Genomic DNA, 24662 nt, shown 5'->3' with positions numbered 1-24662 from the left:
AATACTATCAATCAATCAATCAATCAATGTTTACTTATATAGCCCTAAATCACTAGTGTCTCAAAGGGCTGCACAGACCACTACGACATCCTCGGTAGGCCCACATAAGGGCAAGGAAAACTCACACCCAGTGGGACATTGGTGACAATAATGACCCAGCGGGACGTCGGTGACAATGATGACTATGAGAACCTTGGAGAGGAGGAAAGCAATGGATGTCGAGCGGGTCTAACATGATACTGTGAAAGTTCAATCCACAATGGATCCAACACAGTCGCGAGAGTCCAGTCCAAAGAGGATCCAAGACACAGCAGCGAGAGTCCCGTTCACAGCGGAGCCAGCAGGAAACCATCCCAAGCGGAGGCGGACCAGCAGCGCAGAGATGTCCCCAGCCGATACACAGGCGAGCAGTACATGGCCACCGGATCGGACCGGACCCCCTCCACACGGGAGAGTGGGACATAGAAGAAAAAGAAAAGAAACGGCAGATCAACTGGTCTAAAAAGGGAGTCTATTTAAAGGCTAGAGTATACAAATGAGTTTTAAAGTGAGACTTAAATGCTTCTACTGAGGTGGCATCGCGAACTGTTACCGGGAGGGCATTCCAGAGTACTGGAGCCCGAACGGAAAATGCTCTACAGCCCGCAGACTTTCTTTGGGCTTTGGGAATCACTAATAAGCCGGAGTCCTTTGAACGCAGATTTCTTGCAGGGACATATGGTACAATACAATCGGCAAGATAGGATGGAGCTAGACCGTGTAGTATTTTATACTTAAGTAGTAAAACCTTAAAGTCACATCTTAAGTGCACAGGAAGCCAGTGCAGGTGAGCCAGTACAGGCGTAATGTGATCAAACTTTCTTGTTCTTGTCAAAAGTCTAGCAGCCGCATTTTGTACCAACTGTAATCTTTTAATGCTAGACATGGGGAGACCCGAAAATAATACGTTACAGTAGTCGAGGCGAGACGTAACAAACGCATGGATAATGATCTCAGCGTCTTTAGTGGACAGAATGGAGCGAATTTTAGCGATGTTACGGAGATGAAAGAAGGCCGTTTTAGTAACGCTTTTAATGTAACTGTAACATAGACATGTTTGTCAACATTATTAAATGTCGATTCATGAAAGTATGGCCTACATTTTATTATTGGCGTAATGGGTTATTATCAAATATAAATCTTGAAAAATGATTAAGAGTACAAAAGCTCTTAAATTGATATCCTTGCTAAAAATATTTAAAGTGATTTAGGTTTCCCTTTTTGTCTTTTTATTTATTTATTTTTCATGTTTTTTCCCCAAAATTTTTCTCTGTATCTGCTTTTTTTTTCTTTTTTTGAGGTTGAAAGTGCCTTGACTTTTGTGTGAATTACTAATGTACTAATGTTGGTTGTTCAATAAGAAATACAAAATAAAGCAACTGGTTGCATTTTCATGAAGCATTTATGAATGTTGTCTGTCTGTGTTGGCCCTGCGATGAGGTCGCGACTTGTCCAGGGTGTACCCCGCCTTCCGCCCGATTGTAGCTGAGATAGGCGCCAGCGCCACGCGCTACCCCAAAAAAAGGGAATATGCGGTAGAAAAAATGGATGGATGGATTTACACATTAAAAGTGACTTACGTATCTTTTGTCTTTTCCTCCCCCCATTTTTTTTAATATTACTCTCTGTAATTGCTTTTGTTTTATTTCCTTGATGTTGAAAGTAAAATGTATGTTGTTTGTTCAATGAAAAATAAAAATAATGAATTATTAATTTATGTTGTCTGTTCAATTGAAAATAAAAATAATGCAACCGGTTGCATTTTCAAGAAGTAGCGCATGTTTTCAGAACATTGGAAATCGTAGTGTAAATTACATTTTTCCAATGGTTTGTTCGAAAATAACGTCAAAGTACGCTTGCGAGTCGCCAACATTTCGTCTTGGATTCCGTATCAAAAAAAAAGTGACGACACAGAAGAACAGGGACATGACGGGTGATGTGTCGCGAAACCGGAAATGGAAGGCGGCTCCTTATCTTGATTCTCACTGCAACTCTTCGGATTATAGAAGAGATCACATTTGGTATTGACTGTAACACATGTTTGTCAACATTATGAAACGTCGATTCATGAAAGTAAGGCCTACATTTTATAATTAGCTTAATGGTTTATTATCAAATATAAATATTGACAAAGGATTGAGTACAAAAGCTCTTAAATGTATATCCTTGCTAAAAACATTTAAAGAGATTTAGGTATCCCCTTTTGTCTTATTTTTTTTAATTTTTTTATTTCTATTTTATTTATCTGTATTTGCTTGTTTTCTTTCTTTGATGTTAAAAGCGCCTTGACTTTTGTGTGAATTACTAATGTACTAATGTTGGTTGTTCAATAAAAAATACAAAAATAAAGCAACAGGTTGCATTTTCATGAAGCAACACCGGAAATCGTAGTGTAAATTGTAACATTTTTCCAATGGTTTGTTCGAAAATAACGTCAAAGTACGCTTGCAAGTCCCCAACATTTCGTCTTGGATTCCGTATCAAAAAAAAGTGACGACACAGAAGAACAAAGACATGACGGGCGATGTGTCGCGAAACCGGAAGTGGAAGGCGGCTCCTTATCTCGATTCTCACCGCGACTCTTCGGACTTAACCGACGCATCCGCCCGACGCCATTTTGATGAAACAGCGACGAGAAGGGGGAACATCGACGTCCCGCGTGACGCTGTTGGGATTTTGCTTCGATAAAAACAAAAAAATCCACCGAGGACTCATCTTTTGACAGCCTTTCTGCCGAGGAACACGACTGACGGACCTGACGAGGAAACATAACATCTCCCGCTTTGGGTTCGGCCGGTTGACGCGTCGTTAGTTTAGCTTAGCACGTTAGCTTAGCACGTTAGCTCGCGGCGCATGTCGGGGCTAAATGTCGATGTGTTAACTTTCGCATCATTTTGTCGTCTCCTTGGCCGTTCCTTTTTTTTAGCCTAAACACTGTGGACATCGTTCTCGACTACCTTCCGCGCCGTTCAGTGGACTTTTCGGACATTTTTAACGCAAAAGCACGGACTTCTGCGGCCTTGCCCCCCCCCCACCCCTTTCAAGGACTCCTCATGGCGGACGCGGCCTTTTTTTGAACGCCACTTTAGATAAAAGAAGTCAAATTTATTGGTATTGACTCGGACTCTGGTTGCGCCCCCGCTGTGGGTTTCACTGGACTTTGAGGACTGACAAAAAGGGCACATGGCGCCGTCGACTGGCGCGCCGGCCTTTAATGTCCACGTCTTTGGTTGGAATTGACACGGACTTTTTTCGTCACTCGCCCTAAATTTTTAACCAAGCCCTTTAATTTGTCCAGTGTTTCAGCCCATTTTCGTATTAAAAGTGACCAGGTTTTGGCCTCCTGTGTTGAGTGTTGACGCTGTTTTATTTCGTGACCCAAGCCTGTCTCTCCTCCCTCCTCCTCCTCCTCTCTTGTACCTTATCTAAGTGCTTCTAGGCCTATCCAAACAAAACGACAAAAAACATGTCGTGTGTTCACTACAAGTTCTCCTCCAAACTGGACTACAACACGGTCACGTTCGATGGGCTCCACATCACCCTCAGTGAGCTCAAACGGCAGATCATGTCCAGGGAGCGCCTCAAGGCCACAGACTGCGACCTGCAGATCACCAACGCGCAAACTCGGGAAGGTAAGCTGCCATGACTCACCCAAAGATCGTTTATTGCCGTTAAGATGTCTGTTTACCGACACGACCCCTGTAGCGGCTTTTCAAACAAGTTCAATTTCAATATGTTAAAGGCCTACTGAAATTACATTTTCTCATTTAATACTTGATCATTTCGCGATATTGCCATATTTTTGCTGAGAGGATTTAGTAGAGAACATTGACGATGTAGTTCGCTACTTTTGGTCGCTAACTAAAAAGCCTTGCCTGTACCGGAATCAGTAGACGATGTGCGCGTGACGTCATGGGTTGTGGAGCTCCTCAAATCCTCACATTGTTTACAATCATAGCCACCAGCAGCAAGTGCGATTCGGACCAAGAAAAGTGACGATTTCCCCATTAATTTGAGCGAGGATGAAAGATTCGTGGATGAGGACATTAAGAGTGAAGCACTAAAAAAAGAAGGCGACGGCTCCAGGCGGCGGCAGTCAGGGATGGGAATTTTTCGCGGAATTCTGCCGATTTTGGCGCTGCCAGGGTCATTTACATAATATAATGCCAATGTGTGAAGGCACTAGATTGGCTAGCTCTACTATCAACTGACATCAACCAATGACATTGCCCGTTATAGACGTTTGCACGCATCGTTTTTTTTTACGACAATATCTAGTCCCTGATCCTCAATTATTGTGAGCGTTTTTGAACTCTTATACTTATAATATTATATAATATATAATTTGTCATAATAGAAGAGAACAAGATGGCGCCGGTGTGTCTGGTTTGCTGCTTGCCTCTGAGAACTACTGTCAGTTTTGTGGTTATTTTGACGTGTGTTTTGAGGACCATCGACTCACTTCTAGTGTATGAACGCCAGGAGTTGTTGAGGATAGGGGAGTCAGTACGGTCATCTGAACTTTACAATGCAAGAGACTCGGATTCATTTTTCCGTGCTAATGCTAACCTGCCTGAGTGCTTCCGTCGGGTGAACACGCCGCTGCCCAGGAAGCGGAAACGCTGAGGAGTGCGATCTGGCCGACTGGTAAAAGTGAAAGCTTGGTTGGCACATTCTGACGCGGTGAAGATCTCTGCACTGCCCCTGGAGTGCAGCGACTGTTTTGGTCGCTATTTGTCGCGGCGGGCGCTTCGACTTGTCGGGTCTGGGTTGGTGCCAATCATCGGACAGCGGGAGGATCCCTGCGCGCTGCGCCCTCTTCGCTCATCTCACCGGGGCTCAGGTGGCGTCCATCCATCTTCCATCCATCTTCTTTCTCTTATCCGAGGTCGGGTCGCGGGGGCAGCAGCCTAAGCAGGGAAGCCCGGACTTCCCTTTCCCCAGCCACTTCGTCTAGCTCTTCCCGGGGGATCCCGAGGCGTTCCCAGGCCAGCCGGGAGACATAGTCTTCCCAACGTGTCCTGGGTCTTCCCCGTGGCCTCCTACCGGTTGGACGTGCCCTACACACCTCCCTAGGGAGGCGTTCGGGTGGCATCCTGACCAGATGCCCGAACCACCTCATCTGGCTCCTCTCCATGTGAAGGAGCAGCGGCTTTACTTTGAGTTCCTCCCGGATGGCAGAGCTTCTCACCCTATCTCTAAGGGAGAGCCCCGCCACACAGCGGAGGAAACTCATTTCGGCCGCTTGTACCCGTGACCTTATCCTTTCGGTCATGACCCAAAGCTCATGACCATAGGTGAGGATGGGAACGTAGATCGACCGGTAAATTGAGAGCTTTGTCTTCCGGCTCAGCTCCTTCTTCACCACAACGGATCGGTACAACGTCCGCATTACTGAAGACGCCGCACCGATCCGCCTGTCGATCTCAGGATCCACTCTTCCCTCACTCGTGAACAAGACTCCTAGGTACTTGAACTCCTCCACTTGGGGCAGGGTCTCCTCCCCAACCCGGAGATGGCATTCCACCCTTTTCCGGGCGAGAACCATGGTCTCGGACTTGGAGGTGCTGATTCTCATTCAGGTGGCGTGTCCCTGGCTAATCTTCGGTCGCTGAGCTGGGCACCGCGTGTGGCTACAACAACTTCTACGAGGTTTGCACTCATCAATGCGAGATCCATGATGAACAAGACTTTTGTTCAGCAGGACTTTTTCTCGTCACACTCTTTGGATATACTGTTCTTGACAGAAACCTGGATTGGCACCCGGTGAGTCTGCTGCTTTTTCAGAACTATTGCCCCCGGACTGTACTTTCATTAACACGCCGAGAACGAGTCATCGTGGCGGGGGGTTTAGCTATTGTTTTGAGGGAAAGCGTTGATCACAAGGTGATCTTGGAGTGTTCTTTTCCTCCTTTGAACTGAGCTGTTTCAAGCTGTGACAGACTGATCCAGTTGTTTTTAATATTGTTGTGCAGCACTTTGGAAACATTTTGTTGTTTAAATGTGCTATATAAATAAAGTGGATTGGATTGATTCTGTTTATATTGTTTGTGTTTATCGGCGACTAATCTGGAAAGAAAACACAGTGGCTCTCAACACGTTTCTTTATTGACAAAACTGTTTCAGACATGGTTAAGCTTATTCAAGATAGGAATGCTTCATTACCAAAAGATATCGATAAGGGCGTGAGAAACAAGTGGAACTGGGCATGGCTCGATATATCTATCAAACTGAAGGTGAATATTAACAACAATATCGTAGAAGTAGACGAACTGATCAGCGATATCATTGCAAAGTGCGATGACCCGGGACGTGCTCAGTGCTTATAATGCAAGGACATTGTGAACTATGGATCTTGGGGAAAGGTGGCACTCTTTGACCACGCGAAATCGGCAAGGCATCTAAGTAAAGTGAGTTTATGGAGAAGTAATTTTTCACTGGGATCTGCTTTCAAGCTGAAGTCAAACATCGTCACAAATGCAGCCTCAAATCAACTACCGAAGCCTCCGACTCGGCTCCTCTCACACCAATCTACGACAGTTGAGTCCATTCAGAGGTACAATACACGATCTTATGGATTTCAACATTTTTATATTTTGAATTCTGGTTAATCCATTTGTAGGCCTATTTTTATCTATAATCCAAAATTGTGCAAGAATTTGACATGTGTGAACTTGTATACATAAATTTCATCACATGATACATTTTTATGAAAATATTTGCTAATAAATGTGAAGTTTTGGTCAGGAGAATATTGTTAGATTTTGACTCAAAATAGCAGGAAATGCATCCTAAACTAACATTGATTTCAACATTTTTCTGGGGGTGCGTGCCCCCAGACCGCTTTAGCAGGAGGTCACTCAGGTGCGGCCTTCCGCAAAGCGGTGTTTTAGGATTAAAACATTTTCGGCTGATTTTGTAAATCTTCAATCCCATCCCTGGGCAGTGGGATCGTTGCAGATGTAATTAGACATATTTACTAAGATAATTCTGGAAAATCACTTATTTGCTTATTGTGTTAATAGTGTTTTAGTGATATTTTAAAGTCATAACTGAAAGTCGGATGGCTGCGGTGAAAACCAGTGTCTCTTGAGAGAAGCCGAGGAGCCAAGATCATAGCTGCCTTTTTGAGCTGCAGGAGGAGGTCGCATAATCCACTGAAGTCTCCGGTAACGCCGACTTAATTTCACAATTTTCCCATCCAAAAACGTGCTGGTTGACGTAGAGAAACATGTTTGCTTGACCGCTCTGTTAAAGGCAGCTGCAATACACCGCTTTCCACCAACAGCATTCTTATTTGACGTCTCCATTATTAATTGAACAAATTGCAAAAGATTCAGCAACACAGATGTCCAAAATACTGTGTAATTATGTGATGAAAAGAGACGGCTTTTAGCCGTGTGTGGTGCTGGGCTGAAATGTTCGCTCCAACCAATAACGTCACAAGCACGCGTCAACATAAGCGTCATCATTACGCGACTTTTTCAACAGGATACCTCGCGGGAAATTTAAAATTGCAATTAAGTAAACTAAAAAGGCCGTATTGGCATGTGTTGCAATGTTAAGATTTCATCATTGATATATAAACGATCAGACTGCGTGGTCAGTAGTAGTGGGTTTCAGTAGGCCTTTAAGATGTATCTTTACCGACACTCTGCAGCGGCTTTTCAAAGCATAACTTTCAATGTGTTATAACTCTTGTATAGAGTTCATATTGTTGTTACTCAGCCAGCATTTGTGGGTCTGATGGACCCGTTTAATTTTGTGGCTTTTAATGCCTCACAATCAAACACTTACGTTAAAATATTGAACAGATGTTTACCTTATCCCAATAAACATCTAAGTATTTTAACATAATGTGTACCACACACACACACACACAGCAGGCCTAGACAGGAGGACAGAGTCTAGGTACACAGAACATCAGAGTGTCAAATGTGCGAGAAAATGAGAGCAGACAATGTTGTAACCTTGTGTGGGAACCACAGGTGCAGAAACAAAAGAAGAATCCCTGCGGGATGCACAAAGTGGCAGAGAAATTTTCCGTGCTTTTGATTGATTGAAACTTTAATTAGTAAATTGCACAGTACAGTACATAATCCGTACAATTGACCACTAAATGGTAACACCAGAATAAGTTTTTTAACTTGTTTAAGTCGGGGTCTACGTAATTCAATTCACGGTGTTTGCCAATTGTTTTAATGAAAGAAAATGCTGTTCTAAATGTGTCCACTAAGTGTCACAATAACAATTATTAGTATCTTTGTAAATGATGCTACATATGTACAAAATAAACCACATGATGTTGACAAACCAGTCAAGGAAAATTACTAAACTACATAACGTAGTGTAATTTGATTTTGATATATTTTTTGTCTTGAGTAATTGAAAATGAACACCAATGAGTTGAGTGAACATCATCGCATTATTTATTCGGGAAATATAAAATCCAAGTTTGGAATGTTTGCGCTGCGGACTTGTCTCCACTCAAGATGATCTCCCGGCCAGACCCTCACACTATTAACTACATTTACTCGACGTCCATTGCACCAGTGTCCCGGGGTCGTCTGCGGTCCCCTCCAAGGGTTTCTCATTGTATCCAATTGGGTTGAGTTTTTTCTTGCCCTGATGTGGGTGGGATCTGAGCCGAGGATGACGTTGTGGCTTGTGCAGCCCTTTGAGACAGTTGTGATTCGGGGCTACATAAATAAACTTGGATTTTAAATAACAAATATAGAATACTATTAACTGCAACATATAAGTGTAAAAGAACCAACATTATGATTTATACAATTACAGAATGTCTTTGTTCTATTTTTAAACTAAGAAAACAATCTGAAGGTGTCTTTATTTTAAAGTTATCGTGCCGTGATTTTACCCACTTGGGAGTAGATTTTTCTCCCTGTGGCACCCGATCTGAAATGAGTTTGACACCTCTGTGTTAATGTATGCGTACTAATGTGATTGGCTGTTGCAGTTATGCTGAACTGCTGTGATTTGTTTTGCTGACTCTTGAGTTGCATCTTACATATACAGTTGGTAAACGCTCACTGGCACACATTGTTGCTGTCGCCCAACACATTTTGTTACAGAAGCAAGATTGGTATTGATATTGCAGTGCTACTCCATTTGTTTTCCCCCATAGGAAGAAAACGTTTTGTGCTGTGACTATCAGATTGTTATAAGTACACCTCTGCGTAACATTTGATGTTAATTTAAGGTGCTGTTTGGAACTTCCTCACAGTATCATTTTCCAAAGCAAAACATGTAACAAAACCAGCTATGAGCTTATGTTACTATTAGTGGTTTTTACTTGAACTTCCTTTTTATTGTCATTCAAATTTGAACTTTACAGTACAGATCAGAACAACATTTTGTTGCATTAGCTTGTTGTAGTGCAGGATAATAGCGCAATAGGTGACAATATAAATAGATTACTATACAGATAATTATATTGCACTTTTGCATATCCATCCACGTTTATGGATGTATGTTGTATTGTCTTTATGGCCTGGGGGAAGAAGCTGTTACAGAACCTGGAGCGTGAGTTCAGCAGTGAAAACTGTCCTTGGTGGGGGTTTAAGAGAACACATTTGGCTCACAATTGTCTATTTTTTACAATTACAAATTACATGTGATTAAAAAAATTACTCGCCCCAATAAAATTATTGGTCTTAACGGTGTTCACTCACCAGGTCTCGTCCACACGTACCTGGTCTCGTCCACATGTACGCGCAGGGAGCGCGTGCGCAGAAAAACAAAAGCAGTCCAAGAGTAGGAACGAACAATTTGCAGTCGTGTTGTTGTTATGATAGAATATACATTCAATGACCGCTAATGCTAGCTATCCAAATAGCTTTTTTGAGCTAAAACCTGAGGCTAATGCACGTTCATATGTTACGTACGTGCGTAATGATGTACGTGAAGCTCGGAGAGGGCAGGATATACTGTCTAAAATTCATTGGAAAGTTGGCGCCCACTATGCATCTGTGTAAATGTTGCAAACAGACCTTTTAACAATAAAGAAAACAAATAACTATAGATCGACTTGCAATAAATACAATAATAAGTAACATTGTATTTTAGGCCCTAACAGAAAATATTTACAGTTCATTAAATTGCCTGAAATTTAAAAATAAATGTACAGTTCTTGACTGATTTTAAATCATTTGATACTAAAAATAACTTTAAATATAAATTACTCTGTAATAATGAAGTAAGTGATCGGCAACATTAACTTAGTACTCAAGGCGCTTCAGCCTTAAAAACAAATATGATAAAGACAATTTGTTCTGATTAATTTTTTTTGGTATATAGATAAAAGTGAGGCAGTCAGGATTAATGGTTACAATGAACATGTTTCGCAATGCCCAGCTTCTCAAAGCAGGTTTGAAGCATGATACTGATGGAGCGTATTTCCCCTGGGTCACAACACCCAGCGCCCATTAGAAGCCAGACGTACCGCTCAAAGTTGATTGATTTTAAGGTGCAGACAAACCATTTCACTGGCTTGGACAGGTTAGCTAGCTTGGTGCTCGGCGGACCTCATCTCACAAGAGCTATCTACTCTTGAAACGTTCTTTTTAAAAATGGCCTTGCAAGTATATACCTGCGACCTAATCAATTATTTGCTCTTCTTCGGCCATTGTAAGTAAAACAAAAGAAAAATTAGTCAGATTTCTCTGCAAGCCCAGTGGGTTGTCTAATGAATATATCTGCAATGCCTCCACGGTTTGATTTCCAGTTTTTGGGACTTATGCAGATCCCAAATACACAACAGCAGGTACCAGAAAAGTTGGTTCTGCGTATTAGGCTCCCTTTAAGTGTGGCCCTAATCCTCCTTTCAAGTGTTCAGAACAATTTATAAAGTTTTGAAAAAGTTCAACCGCAACGGAGGTAAAAAATCCTTTCATAACCTATTGAGCTATTTTGCTAACCAACTAGTGAATCTGGCACATCAAAGGATAGATTAAATTGCTATGTCTGTGCATTTTTGTTTGTTGTGTACAAACAGTCTGCAAGAGGGTTCATTCTTTGCAGAATAAAAAAAAACCTGAGTCACTCGGCCACTACTTGTCTCTGTCGGTTGAGCGGAACTGCTAGCAAACAAACAGAGACAAATTCAGGCTTGTAATATATTAGAAATGATTCCTATCTCCCCCAAAATAGAATCACTTCTTGCTTATGTCGTTATGGACATTTCCTGAAAGTTTTTATCGAAGTGAAAGAAAAAAAAATACATATCTTCCTAGCACAGGTAACTATTAGCTTCCCATAATATGCAGACTGCAATTACACTGACTGATTCTAGCAGTGGTCTCCAACCTGGGGCCTGTATAGTTTAGTATTTTCTCCAATTTATCAAGAAAATACAATCATGTCTATTCCTGATGTCGTCGTCCTTCTTATAACAATTTGAATCGGCTGTCAGTGGAAGATTAGTGGAAGATTTTTTCAGATACTGTACATTAATTCAGATCTCAGTAATGTATCCTTCATTATAACGCCTTAATAAAAAAAGTATATTCTTGATAGATTAATTCATGATTTGTATGTTTTTTTTTCCACAGAATACACGGACGATGAAGCCCACATCCCCAAACACTCGTCTGTGATTGTCCGGCGGACTCCCATCGGCGGAGTCAAACCCGCTGGCAGGACGTTCATTGTGTGCGTATTGAACTATTTGAAACGCTCAGTCATGATGGTGTGTTTTTTTTTAACTCTCCTGTCTTGCGTCCTTTCACACAGAGATCGTTCTGACACTTCTGTGGTGGGATCATCGAGACCCGTATGTAAACAAACCCAAAAAGCAACACTCACTCCTCCTCTCTCCTCCCCCTTTTTTCTACTTTAATCGCCCCAAACTTCTCATGACGACATTCTGTCGACGATTGAATAATCATCACTTTGTATTTATTTGTGTTAACATTTGTGCTGAAAGTTCTGTGTTCTTTGCTGTCTTTTTAAGGGGGGGATTTAAATGATTAAACAGTCCATGGGGTTTTATTTGTTTGTTTTTTTCTACATCTGCCTTACTTTAATAAGATGAGAAATACCAGAGTAGCTGCCATTTTTAAAATGTTATGCTGATTTTAATTGCTGAAAAAGTGGATATTATTCACGACTGTGTGTTTCACATTGAAATGGATTTTGTATCCCGCTTCCGTCCGGGCAAATGTACCTATTGCAATATGGGGAAAGCAACAACTACTGTCATTATGATGCTAATGTCATATATTGTATTTTCTGTGAAAATATTTTGATGTGGTTTAAGAAACCAATGAAGTGAAGCATGGCTGGGATTGAATGTAATGTGAATGGAAAAGGTATCTTCATTCATTTGTTTGAATTTTTTTATGCAGCATATACCCTGCTAAGAATTTGAATACAGCATTGTGTTTCAGTAACATTTGCTACTGTGAGTTGTTGTTCTAATGTACATTTTTCACCATGACGATGTCTGTTTTACACCCAATATGGATTACACATAACCCTTAATCTTTCAAGACTGGTGCATTTAATACATTATTCTGACATACAAAGTATATAGTACAGGGAGTTGAGTATAGGCTCACAACATTGACTTATTTTCGGCAACCATTAAGCGTTTCTTTCATTATTAAATTATTGAGATCCTTGGACAGTTGCTGGTATAGTGTCCTGTAAGATGCAGAGAGTCAATAAAGGTTTTCAGTGGTTCTGTGTCAGAGCCGCTTGCACCACATCCCTGTGTGTTCCCTCTACAGCATTCCCAGCCTGCCCACGTATTTCAAAGACACGAGGGTCCCGCATTTGCATGAAAATGTACCCTCCCGCAAGCTAATATTGAGTTAAAATCTGCATTTTGCCCCTGCATAGCTGTATGGAAGCAGCATTCACAATGTAAAGGTCATCCACTCTGTCCTTACAAGGATGCGCAGGTGGCAAAACATTTGACTCTTCAAAGCCTGGGTGTAACTCAGGTTTTTGTTTTAACATACGTTTGTTTAATGTTAATAATCCAATGCAATCTCACCTTAAGTGCCACTTTGCAATGGGATAAAAAGGTGATGTAATTTAGCCATCTTCATAAAGAATACAAGATTGAAGTTAAGAGGCTGTAGATTATTTAAATATTTTTTAAAGTCACCCAATCAAAAGCTTGCTTCTGAGGATTTGTGCGGGACCGGACAGACGCTGGGGACAATCTGGGCTCGTCCTTGTATGCAAACAAGATCATGTTAACGCCTTGAATGTCTGTACTCTGATTCTCCTGCAGACCGACTCCTCACCTTCTATGTCTCTTGCCCAACTCACCAAGGTACGGCTTTCATTACGCCGATACCGGTTTCAGACTATCGAACACGTTGGAAGACACTTCACTGTCTTGTTAACTACACACCTTTTTTCTTTGTCTTCCCAACCCCTTCGACGTGTTTTATTTTCTTTAGACCGCTAATCTGGTTGACGCAAATGCATCCGAGGTGGACAAGATTAAAGCTATGATCTCCCAGTCAAACCACGACTATGACCCCATTCAGTTAGTATCCGCTCGTTATTTTGCTTCAGAGAGTTCGCTCGGGCTAAAACAAGTGTCACTCAATGTGGCGCTCTTCATTGTTGCTAATTGTCTTTGTAGTTACTCCAAAAAAGCGATCGGACCGCCACCTGCTAACTACACCTGTTACCGTTGCGGAAAGACTGGCCACTACATTCGCCAATGCCCTATGCTCTTGGTAAATATAATGAGGCGTTTTTCTGTCAAACGGCTGGCTAATTTAGTTTTGTGGCTGACAACTTCTCGTTCTCCCCTGCTCAGATCCAAGATAAGAGCTTGGAAGGTCCCAAACCAGTGAGAACGAGTAAGGGGATTCCTCAGAGCTTCATGGTGAAAGCGGAGCCTGGCACCAAAGGAGCCATGTTGACCAGCACCGGTGAATACGCCATACCGGCCATAGATGCGTACGTCTGTGCACAATTTCTGGCAGGAAGACTCCAATTATTAGTTTGCTGCTATGGCCCTCATTAGTGGTCTTATCTTGCAACAGAGAGGCGTACGCGCAAGGGAAGAAGGAGCGTCCGCCGTTTGTCCCACATGATCAGTCTTCCTCTGAGGACGATTCCGACCCCATCCCGGATGAGCTTCTGTGTCCCATCTGTAATGACCTGATGACGGACGCTGTGGTTATTCCTTGCTGCGGAAATAGCTACTGCGACGAGTGTGAGTATCGATCTTATTAGGGATACCTTAGACTATTGTTTCTTAACCATAGAGCCAGGGCCCATTGTTCAGAGACGTGTATGAAGAGAGTATGGCCAACTAAACCAGTGCCATTTTTGCTCCCAAAGACGTGTGCGGCTCTGCCTGGATGCATATAATTGCTGTCGTTTAGACACTTTTTTTTTTTTTCTGACACAATAATGTGTGTATATATATATAGTTCTAATCATAATGAACTATAATACAACATGCTTTTATTTTGTGAAAGTATAATTTTGCGGCTGCATTTCATGCACTCTGCTGCTCCATTCCCGCAGTTTAGTCACCAGCAGGCACTCTAACCCGCACCCAACAGCGCAACAAATGTAAAACAAAAAGCACAGAATGACCGAAAAAAGTAACATTCTACCCTCATTTTGCCAAACTTCTCATTATATTAGGAGCAACAAAAGCGTAGGGGTAATGTTTTTGTCAAATATCTCTGTGTTCTCTCCTGAACAGAACTGTGTGTGTGTGTTTAACTTGCACAAGACACTTGTTATTGGCTCTGCAGTGTAAACGGCGAACATGTGGGCCATACTCTTCACTATACAAACTCTGTATCAAGTGTACATGTAAAGTCATTGAGAAGGTTTTTAAGTGCAAAAATTATGACTAAACTGGTGAAGCAGTTTTTTCCTTTGCACTTAAATTTTGACAGTTTACTTAAACACATTTGTTATGTTTTATTATTTTGCTCAACTTTATTTTAACATAGTATTTACCCATCCATCCATTTTTCTACCGCTTATTCCCTTTTGGGGTGGCGGGGCGCTGGTGCCTATCTCAGCTACAATCGGGCGGAAACATAGTATTTGTATGTAAATGTATTAGTTGTTGCGTCCCTTGTTTTGCAGTATATGTGATTGACATTTATTTTTGTAATTAGCCTGACCTAAGCCATGATGCTAATCTTTATGATAAACACATGCTTTTATATAATTTGAAAAGGTTTATCCAAATAAACTAAGCTTGATATCATTGAGTAATATTAAAATCAAGAGCAATATTATTGAGTATTATTTGTGTGTGCCCCGCTGCAATAGAAAAGTTGGGCCCCGAGCTCAGAAAGGTTTAAAAGTCATGCCTTAAATGCTGTAACTGTTGGCCAGGCATTAAGGATGTAACAATATGAAAATGTTATCACGGTTAGTGTGATAAATGATCACATTAATCATTTTTGCGGTGTTGTTCAATGTACTCAAAAAGTACTTCTACAAACACTGACATTTTAAGGTTAAAGTCTCAATGATAGTCTCACACGCACACACACACTGTGGTGAAATTATCCTTTGCATTTGACCCATCCTGATGTTCGCCCCCTGGGAGGTGAGGGGAGCAGTGGTGGCCAAGCTCTGGAATCATCTGGTGTTTTAACCACCAATTCTAACCCTTGATGCTGAGTGCCAAGCAGGGAGGCAATGGGTCCCATTTTTATAGTCTCTGGAATGACTGCTGGGGTTTTAACTCACGACCTTCCAGTCTTAGGGCGGACACTCTAACCACAAGGCCACTGAGCAGGTGTTTTTTTAATAAAAAAAAAAAAAGTTTTTATATAATAAATGATTTATTATTTTTGTCTTTATTTATTGAAATTGTATTTAACAGCTAAAATAAATAGAGCCACCTTTAGAAAGCCCACTATTTTGCATGATTTGTGCTTCTTATTCTTCACTGATAGGAGTGTTTTGGCAGGCATTAAGTTGTCCTTGAACGCACCGTAAAACTCCCTCTGTCATATTTTCCCCGTGCACATAACGATCGCTATGTTCTAAGTAAGCACAGCTTATAGGTTCGATGTGCACATTTAAATCTGAATTACTTAGACAGCAATGTGTTCGTGTAAATTTTGACTGGTTGGTTAGTATGTTGTTTTTTAATGGGGAAATACGTTAATGTCCTTTGTATACATGTTAACGTTTAAGCTGGCGAGCTAGCCCCAATTTGCCTGTGAGGTTATCAAAATGCGGTTATCCTTCATGTTTTTTTGCTCATTTTAATTTAAAAAGGTAAACCAAATAGTCAATGCAATTAAGTATCAGTCATACTCTTTATGGTTGCATACATTTACCGCAAAGATGACACAGCGAAAAGTGTGTGGGAACACTAAGTAAAACATTGCTCTATTTAAGTATGCTATGCAAATGAATCACTGTTTTGGTAGCAAAGAGGAGCAAACTGTGTAGTTAATTTGCTTTTGTAGACCTCGCACTTGGTGAGTAAAAGAGAAGCTGTGGTAAATTGACTTGATGCATTAATTAGAGCAGCACATACGAGTGTAACTAAAGCGGCTGTTTGCTGACTGATTTCAGGTATCCGGACTGCCTTGCTGGACTCTGAGGAGCACATTTGCTACACATGCAAACAGTCCGATGTTTCCCCCGACAATCTCATAGCCAACAAGTTCCTTCGACAGGTAATTTCTTTCATTCTCTTGATACATTTCTACAGAAAGTGAACTTAAAATGTGTGTTACTTTTTTATGTGCTTTTTTTGCTGAGTAGGCCGTGAACAACTTTAAAAATGAGACCGGCTATGCAAAACATGGGCGTAAACTGGTCCATCCTTCGGTGCCCCCTCCCCCACGGCTTCACCTGAGCAGGCCTCTCCAGTCCAGACAGCAGGACCCTCTGATGGCCAACATCTCCCAGCCTCCTGCTGTTTTCATTGGGACACCTGTCGTGACCCCTGCCCCCCAAGTTCAGGCCCCGCCTGTCTTGCCGGTCTTGCCTGCTCCTGCTGCTCTCACCGCCACCCCCACAACCACCTCCACTCCAACTCCCACTCCTCCACCTTCCCCTCCCCTTCCTCATGCTGACGTCACTGAAGAACGACAAGATGCCTCACCGGCTCCTGCACCTATTGTGGACCATGATTCTCCTCGGGTCTCCACCAGCCAAGGAGAGCCACCCCCACCAGGGTGAGTTAAAGCTCTAAACTGAGCAACACATTCCAAAATAGTTGTGTATTTTTTTTGTAGTGACACAGGTCTTTGTTTTGATAGGGAGATAGACCCCGTCATTGTAATGCCGAGCTCGTCTAAACCGTCAGACCGAGACAGACAGGTGTGTCAGTCTTGAAGATCTGATTGTGAACTGTTCCGTTGTTGTTGGCGTTTTTATAAAGAACTTTATTTTGACTCTGTCTTGCATAGAGTTACCATATGAATGTTGGGCCGCCACCATCTTCAAGGCCTCATCATCTACCAAGTAAGAAACACATTCTCAATGGTTGAGGCAATTTTGTGACTTTTATGGGGAATTTGACCAATTTTTTGTCTTAGGCCAGCATTCTCGACCACCTCAATCCCACAGAGGAGGCAGGCACTGGGAAAGGTGAGAGCGTTGGTTATGAAATTTGTTAAAATGAATATTTTAGTCTGACCTTTTTGTCACATCTCTTGTCAGGTCCTACAGAAACCGAGGCGACCCGCCTTCCACTCACCACCCGACAATTCCACCTCCTTTACCTGCTCCTCCCATTTATGTGGCCCCATCGCTATACCCACCCCCTCCGCAGTCCTACCCTCCCTTGTACTCATCTGGCCCCGGTCTCCTCCCTCCTCCTACGATGGGTTACCAGCCTCAGCCCATGTATCCCCCTGGACCCCCAGGGGTCAACCCTCCCTGGGGGCCCCCGGGTGGTCAACCACCTCTTTTTCCCCTGCCCCCGTCCCTCAATCTCAATCCACCCCCTCTCTCAAAGGAGGACTTCTATAAGCAGCGACATCACCGACAAGAGAAGTGAGTGACAGAAACGCTGATTGAGGAAGTGCTATTGAATGGAATGTGTGTTGTGGTCTAAACCACTTTTTCCACTGAGGGCCACAACCTGACCAATCATTGGTTACGGGGGTCGTACTGGTAGCTTTGACCTTCAAAACCAGTACAATATGAAGATTTTTTTTGTGACAGAAATAAAATCATGTAAGATAAAAAATAGGCCAAATAAGAATTAAAAACTAGCATGTTGCCTGCTCGGCTAACAGTAGCATGCTTACAGTTGACTAATGAAATACTATAATCTCACACTAGGGTGTATATGTGCTAAATCCACTTAAAAAACTAGCATGGTAATTTTAGCCTGCTAAAATGCTAACTGTAACTTCCGTGAAATACCCAAATATTTTACTGAGGTGTGTAATTACTTTAAAACGGTAGCCTGTTAGCGTTAGAATGCACCAATTACCAAAATGTGACTGTTTTGTATACTTACTAAATTAACTTAAAAAAGCTAGCGTCAGCATGCTACCAGGTATCATTTGCCAAGTAACAATATTTGATGTTGACAGACATGTGATTTTTAGGACTATAGTTGGTATTCCGTTTCTTTATATCTGTAAAAATATTTTCAGTTTTTCTTTTGTTTTGTCTTACCGACAATGTTTCAAATCTTGATCCGTCTCTTTGCCAAACCTGCCAACAACAGACGTAGACATCCCAGATGACGACAAAAAGTCTGACAATAGAAGAGGGAATTTTCAAGCGGACGATTTATAAATTAAAAAAAACTAGTGGAAGATTGCAGAGGATTTTCTTTCTTATATTTTTCTTTTAGCAATGTAGACAAGTCCTGGAAACCCACAATCCGTCTCCTTGGCCACATTTTGACAAATGTATACATCTGGATGAAACAATGCCCAAAACATTCATTTTAGTTGTTTACAATGAAAGCCCAAATCAAAAATGCTCTCAACATGGAGGACACGTAATACACATTTAAGAACACACATATAGCCTGTCTAAATGCTAAATGTATTTTTCATTGGTGTTTTAGACCAAGACAGTAGCTGACATTTTATTCATTATTTCTACTGTTTACATTTTGACATTGTATAGTTTAATAATTTTGAAACAAACATGACTGCAATATACTTTTTTCATGCTATAAATCACAAATGACAATTCAGATAAAGGAAGTTAGCTAATAGAATCAATATTGTTTGTACTATTTGTGGTTTTTGCATTTGGAGCATTTAGAAGTGGAGATTAAGTCAAAGGGACAGAAACTGGCCCCCTTGTCCCACTAACAACCTGAACCTGGCTGGGAACCAGCGACCCCCGTCTTATTTTAAGTCTATTTCATTAAGTTTAAATTACATACCTGCAAAAACAATATTGAAATGCTAACCTTTTTGCCATGGGCCGTTTGAAAAATTAGCTACGGTCTGTAAATGGCCTTTGTTACGCACTTTGGACACCCTGGTCTAAACTAAGCTACACGCTAGACATTGTGTTGTTGATGCAACTATAAATAAAGACGCTTTTATTTATGTCTCATCAGTAAAACCATATTTTCAAAAAATAATGAATTGTGTTACAGTACAACTGACATGTTCTGTGTTGGTACCTTTTGTTTGCAGTATTACATCCAAACTGGATGAATTCACAAAAGACTTTCACAAAGAGCTTATGAAGTATCGAAATACATCAAAGAGACAGAGACCTTCGTACTCCAGGTAACTATGTGATCACTTTTTTACGGTCTCACAAATCCTGGGTGTCAAAGTCCTTTGGACATATGTTCTAATTACTTTTATTTCTGCCCTCTTTCCCCTCCAGGTCCAGATCGTATAGCCGCTCTCCGTTCAGCCGCTCTTACACTCGATCAAGATCCAGGTCAAGGTCGAGGTCTTACTCTTACACCCCGAGTCGATCGCGGTCCCGTTCACGCTCCCACGGACGGCCATATCCCCGTTCTCCATATTCCCGTCGAAATGGACGCACTTATGCACGCTCACGATCAAGGTCTAATTCCCGATCAAGGTCTTACGGATACAGGAGGTCAGGGTCGCCAAGAACGCCGCCTGCATCCTTCCGTGGCGGAGGCTGGGAAGGGCCTGAAGGGACCGCGCCATTCAGATCCCGGTCACGTTCTCGCTCACCTGGTGCGTTCCGAAACCGAAGTCCTGGTATACGAAAGCCACCAGCACGAGAGTTGCCGCCGTCTGAGCTGAAAGGACTAAGCCCTAACAGTCATGAGCGCTGGGAGCGGGACCGCTATCGGCAGTGGGAGAGGGAGTACAGAGATTGGTATAACAAGTATTACAAAGACTATGAGAATCAGCATCAGGCACTGCATCACAGAGGCCGTGGCAGCAGGGAAAGGGAACGAGACAGAGTGTCCCCCCTGCACAGGGAATACTCTCCCCAAGGAAGAGGGAGGAGAGGTCGAGATGAGAAAGCAGCACCATCTCACAATCCTCCTCCATCCTCAACGGTCACAAAGCCCAGCACCAAAGTCCTCAAGACTAAGAAGGTCAAAAAGAAAAGAGCTGGGGAGGACTCTGAACAATCACAGCAGTCCATGGACCGAGGCGATGCTACGCCGGTCAGAGATGAACCTATGGACGAAATACTGTCTCCGAGTAAAATGGCTCAGGTGTCTTCAAAGCCACCGTCTTCCACCGCTACCTCTAAGGTTCCAGCCTCTAAAATATCCACTGCATCTGTAAAAACCGCGGTCAAGTCAACATCCAAGACTGACAAGTCCAAGAAAGAGAAGGCTCAAAAGGTAAAACCCAAAGTCAAAACGGAGGCTTCTAAAGTCAAAAGCGACAAGGTGAGGAAAAAGACTGAAAGTGCAGTCACCAAGAAGAAAGATCCACCTCCTGCGGCTAAAACATCAAAGACAATCAAAGCCAGACCTGAAGATGGCCACAACACAACTGCTCCTAAAAAGGAAAAGGTTAAAAGCTCATCTATGAGACCTCCTCTGCAAAAGACAACCCAGCTATTCTCCCAAGGCGCACTTCTGCCACACCCGTCACTCCATGAGAGCTTCCGACCTGGCAACGATAATAGAGGACGGAGAGACCTCCAACATGGCGGCGGCCTCCTTCCCCTACCCCATCAAGGACTCTCGTACCTCCACCGACCTCCCTCACCGCTCGACAACAGGCGGAGGTTGGGAGAGGAGGGCCGCTCTTTACTTGGTTCTCCGCCTCGAAAACTGAGAAGATTAGATGGGCTTGGGATTGCAGGCGATGTTTTCTCGCACCCACATGCTGCTCACCAGCCACCACAGCAAAGACTTTCACATCCATCTGACAGGCCTGGTATTCTTCCCCTAAATGTGGGCCGCGAGATGATTTGGGCAGACAAGGATCGAGGACCTATCAGACCACTCATGGAGTTGCCGGTGAGTATCACAATGGACCACCACATACTTTACAGTTTTACCCACTGTAGCAAATTGTAATCCACATTGTGATCTTTGTCCACATCCAGTTCAAGCCTGTGAACCAGAGAAGCATCCCTCTGAACAGAGATCCTGGAAAACGAGGCAACCCTGAGACCTCATCTTCTGGTGCTGAGAAGACCACAAACAACCTGGATGCCGACAGACCCAGCAGTTCTTCGGAAAGTGACCTCAAAAAGGAACGATCTGCTTCTTCTGACAGAGGAATTTCGAGAGATAAAGCTGGGGAGAAATTTTCTGTCACGGATAAAGACACTGACCGGAGCTCAGGAGTGGACAGAGAGAGGGACAGTACTTCCAGGGTAGACAGAGACCGAGACAGAGCTTCAGGTTCAGGTCGAGGAGAAAAAGCGTCTAGGTCTGACAGAGATCAAGAAAAAAGTACAGATCGAGGTCGGGAAAGAGCCTCAGGATTTGACCGAGATCGGGAAAAGGTTTCGGGAGCTGACAGAGATCGTGAAAGGACTTCAGGTTTGGATCGAGACAAGACTTCAACTTCTGACCGAGATCGAGAAAAGACATTGGGTTCGGATAGAGATCGGGAAAAGGGTTCAGACCGAGATCGGGAAAAGACTTCTGGGTCAGATCGCGATCGGGAAAAGACTTCAAGCTCAGATCGAAATAGAACTGTGGGTTCTGATAAAGAGCGTGACAGAGTCTCAGGCTCAGCCTCACAGAAGGTTTCGGTCTCGGCTGGAAAAGAAGCTGAGGCTACCGATAAATCACACAAGATTGAACGCAAGAACTCTGGTGGAAGTGGATCAGGAAGATCAGTTTGCCTTGATAAAATGACAATTGGAGAAAAATCTGCCATCAGCAAGAAGCAAGAGAGACCTAGTAGTTCCTCCAAGGAGCGAGAAGCCACGGAGAAAGTACCAAAATCTGATCGGTAGGTGATAGGAAGTCTGGTCATGAATGGAAATGATCATACTTTATTCATCAGATTATTTGATCTTCTACCCAGGACTGTTTCCAAAGAGAGAGCAGAGAAGAGCGTGTCCTCTTCAAAGAAACCAGATACTGCTCCCAAAGGTGAATCACATGGGACAATGCCCACATCCACCATCCAGGTCTTTCTTTTTGGGTGCTAGGTCATTCCTTTACTCATTTTTTTTTTACCAGGGAAAGAGGGTGAGGCCACAACTGTTAGGACCAAGCTTAAAATCAGTCGGAAGGTTTTATCGAGCCTGTCTGCGAACTCTGCCAGGTGAGACATGTTGCGTCCATGTTCATATTCTTGCAGTGGCCTTGGTCTTATTGTTCTCCTCGTCCTCCTCCTCTGCCTCTAGGTTAACTCAAGACACAAAACACGTCAGTGAAATAGAGGAGAAGAGCGACTCTCCCGCCAATCAGGAGCAGCCCCCACCAAGCACGGAGAACAACCACGACCCCAGCCCGAAAAACGTTGTGCAAGTGGGCCCGCTCGGAGAGGAGCTGCTCATCCAGGCGCCTCCTCGCTCCAAGTGGGAGAGGGAAGACGACGAGGAGGAGGAGGCAGTGACGCAGGACGAGGATGCCGGCGTACCCAAGGAACCTTCGCCTGTTCCTCAGAAGAGTCAGGCCAAAGAGGGACAGATGGAAGCGCCCAAAGCTGTCAAGAGTGATGCTCACGAGGTCACCCGAGACGAGAAGAAAGGTTTGGCCAAGGAAGAGAAGAAGAGGGTGCCAAAGGAGGACGGCAAAGGCAGCAAGCTGGCCTCCACTTCTGTTAAACCCACCAAAGTGAAAATTATTCGAGAGGACAGGAAGGGAGGCAAAACAGAAAGGAGCTCAGCTATAAAGGAGGATGGGAGAGGTCGAGCAGGACGGGAGGATGCGAAGGGGGGTGCAGGGAAGGATGAGAGGACTGCGTCCACAAAGGAGGAGAGGAGCAGGTCCTCCAAGGACGAGAAGAACAGTGGACGGGAAGAAAATCGAGGCCCAGAGACTAAGAGACAGCGCCTGGGCTCCGACCTGACCCGCGAGACCGACGAGGCCGCCTTCATCCCCGACTACAGCGAGGGAGAGGAGGGCTCCGACTCTGACGAGGACGGGAGCACCCCCTGCCCCTCCGCCAGCCAGCACTCCAACAGCGCCGAGCGGGAAAACCACAGCGACTCTGCCAGTGTGTCTACCGGTGCGGCTGCAGACAAGAAGCAGAAGAAGAAACACAAGAAGCACAAAAAACAGAAGAAGCACAAGAAGCACAAAGTGCAGGAGAAGGAGGGCGAGCACAAGAAGCACAAAAGCAAACACAAGAAGAAGAAACACAAAAAGAGTAAAGACAAAGTCGCTGAGGAAGTCAAAGTGGACAAAGCTCCGGACGAGGACCAGGCGGCGCCGTGTTAACATCCTGTGGATTTCTTTGTCCGCCTCCTAAAAAGCTCATGCACTGACTTCTTGGACTTCTTCTTGGACTTTGTGAAGATCTGTGGGTGGAAAAACCTTCACGCTGCTTTGTGCCAGCAGCCCACGTGACGGAGGACATCAGGACTAACTCAGGGATGTGCAGAACCAAGGATCCATTTGTCGCCCCTGAGGAACCTCCTTCGCCTCCCGTGTGTAATATGTGTCAATGTACATTTGTTGTCATGGTTACGTTACATGAATTTAGTTTGCAACTTACAGGACGGTTCAAAGATCACAACGTGCTCGCTACAACCGCTTAATGTGAACTATGACGGTCGGCCGTTGTCTCCATGATTGGGACTTTAATTCAAGAGGTTACCTTGTTTTTTTATTTCTTTGTCGGGTTGACATTAGTCTTGCGCTCAGTCCGACATGCGTGTGATTTCTAGACAAGCTTTGTTCCTGATTTGATGCGACACTGGATTCTAACACCGACCGTGTTAAGGCGAAGTGTCGCCACTCGTCTGTCCCTTGCTCTCTGTGAGCGAGTTCTTCCTGATGAGTCTTTTTTTTTTTTTTTTTATTAAAATATATTGACCTCACAAGATGAATGTCTGATGTTTTTCTTTCATCACTCTTAACACAACTTGAAAACATCAAAGATGTTGTCTGTTTGATGTTTTATGTGTGATTGTTACATAAACTGACTATTTACAACACTAAAATGTGGAGCTCCAACAGTCAAAGCACATCAAAGATTGAAGTGAATGATCTCTTAGATTAGAAAACTCGTACAGAGAACCTTAAACCTGAGCATGCACATGTAATATTTGACCTAGTTATTGGCAGATTT

General features: G+C 43.3%; 1 protein-coding gene across 1 annotated transcript; it reads left to right on the top strand.

The window, feature by feature from the left end:
- The first annotated feature begins 2625 nt into the window (after positions 1–2625).
- On the top strand, positions 2626–24414 carry LOC133560665 (E3 ubiquitin-protein ligase RBBP6-like). The gene is made up of 20 exons (XM_061913445.1): positions 2626–3671; positions 11610–11709; positions 11791–11830; positions 13301–13342; positions 13473–13561; positions 13661–13757; positions 13841–13983; positions 14070–14242; positions 16594–16697; positions 16786–17201; positions 17286–17346; positions 17436–17490; positions 17565–17616; positions 17689–18024; positions 19644–19739; positions 19843–21421; positions 21511–22370; positions 22446–22513; positions 22604–22688; positions 22771–24414. The coding sequence occupies exons 1-20, from the start codon at positions 3506–3508 to the stop codon at positions 23807–23809; spliced, it is 5601 nt and encodes a 1866-aa protein (XP_061769429.1). The 5' UTR covers positions 2626–3505; the 3' UTR covers positions 23810–24414.
- Positions 24415–24662: the final 248 nt, after the last annotated feature.

Source organism: Nerophis ophidion, linkage group LG01 (genome assembly GCF_033978795.1).
Source record: "Nerophis ophidion isolate RoL-2023_Sa linkage group LG01, RoL_Noph_v1.0, whole genome shotgun sequence".
NCBI classification, from domain to species: Eukaryota; Metazoa; Chordata; class Actinopteri; order Syngnathiformes; family Syngnathidae; genus Nerophis; species Nerophis ophidion.
Note: the sequence above shows the minus strand (reverse complement) of the source record. Positions and strands in the feature narration are given on the sequence as shown.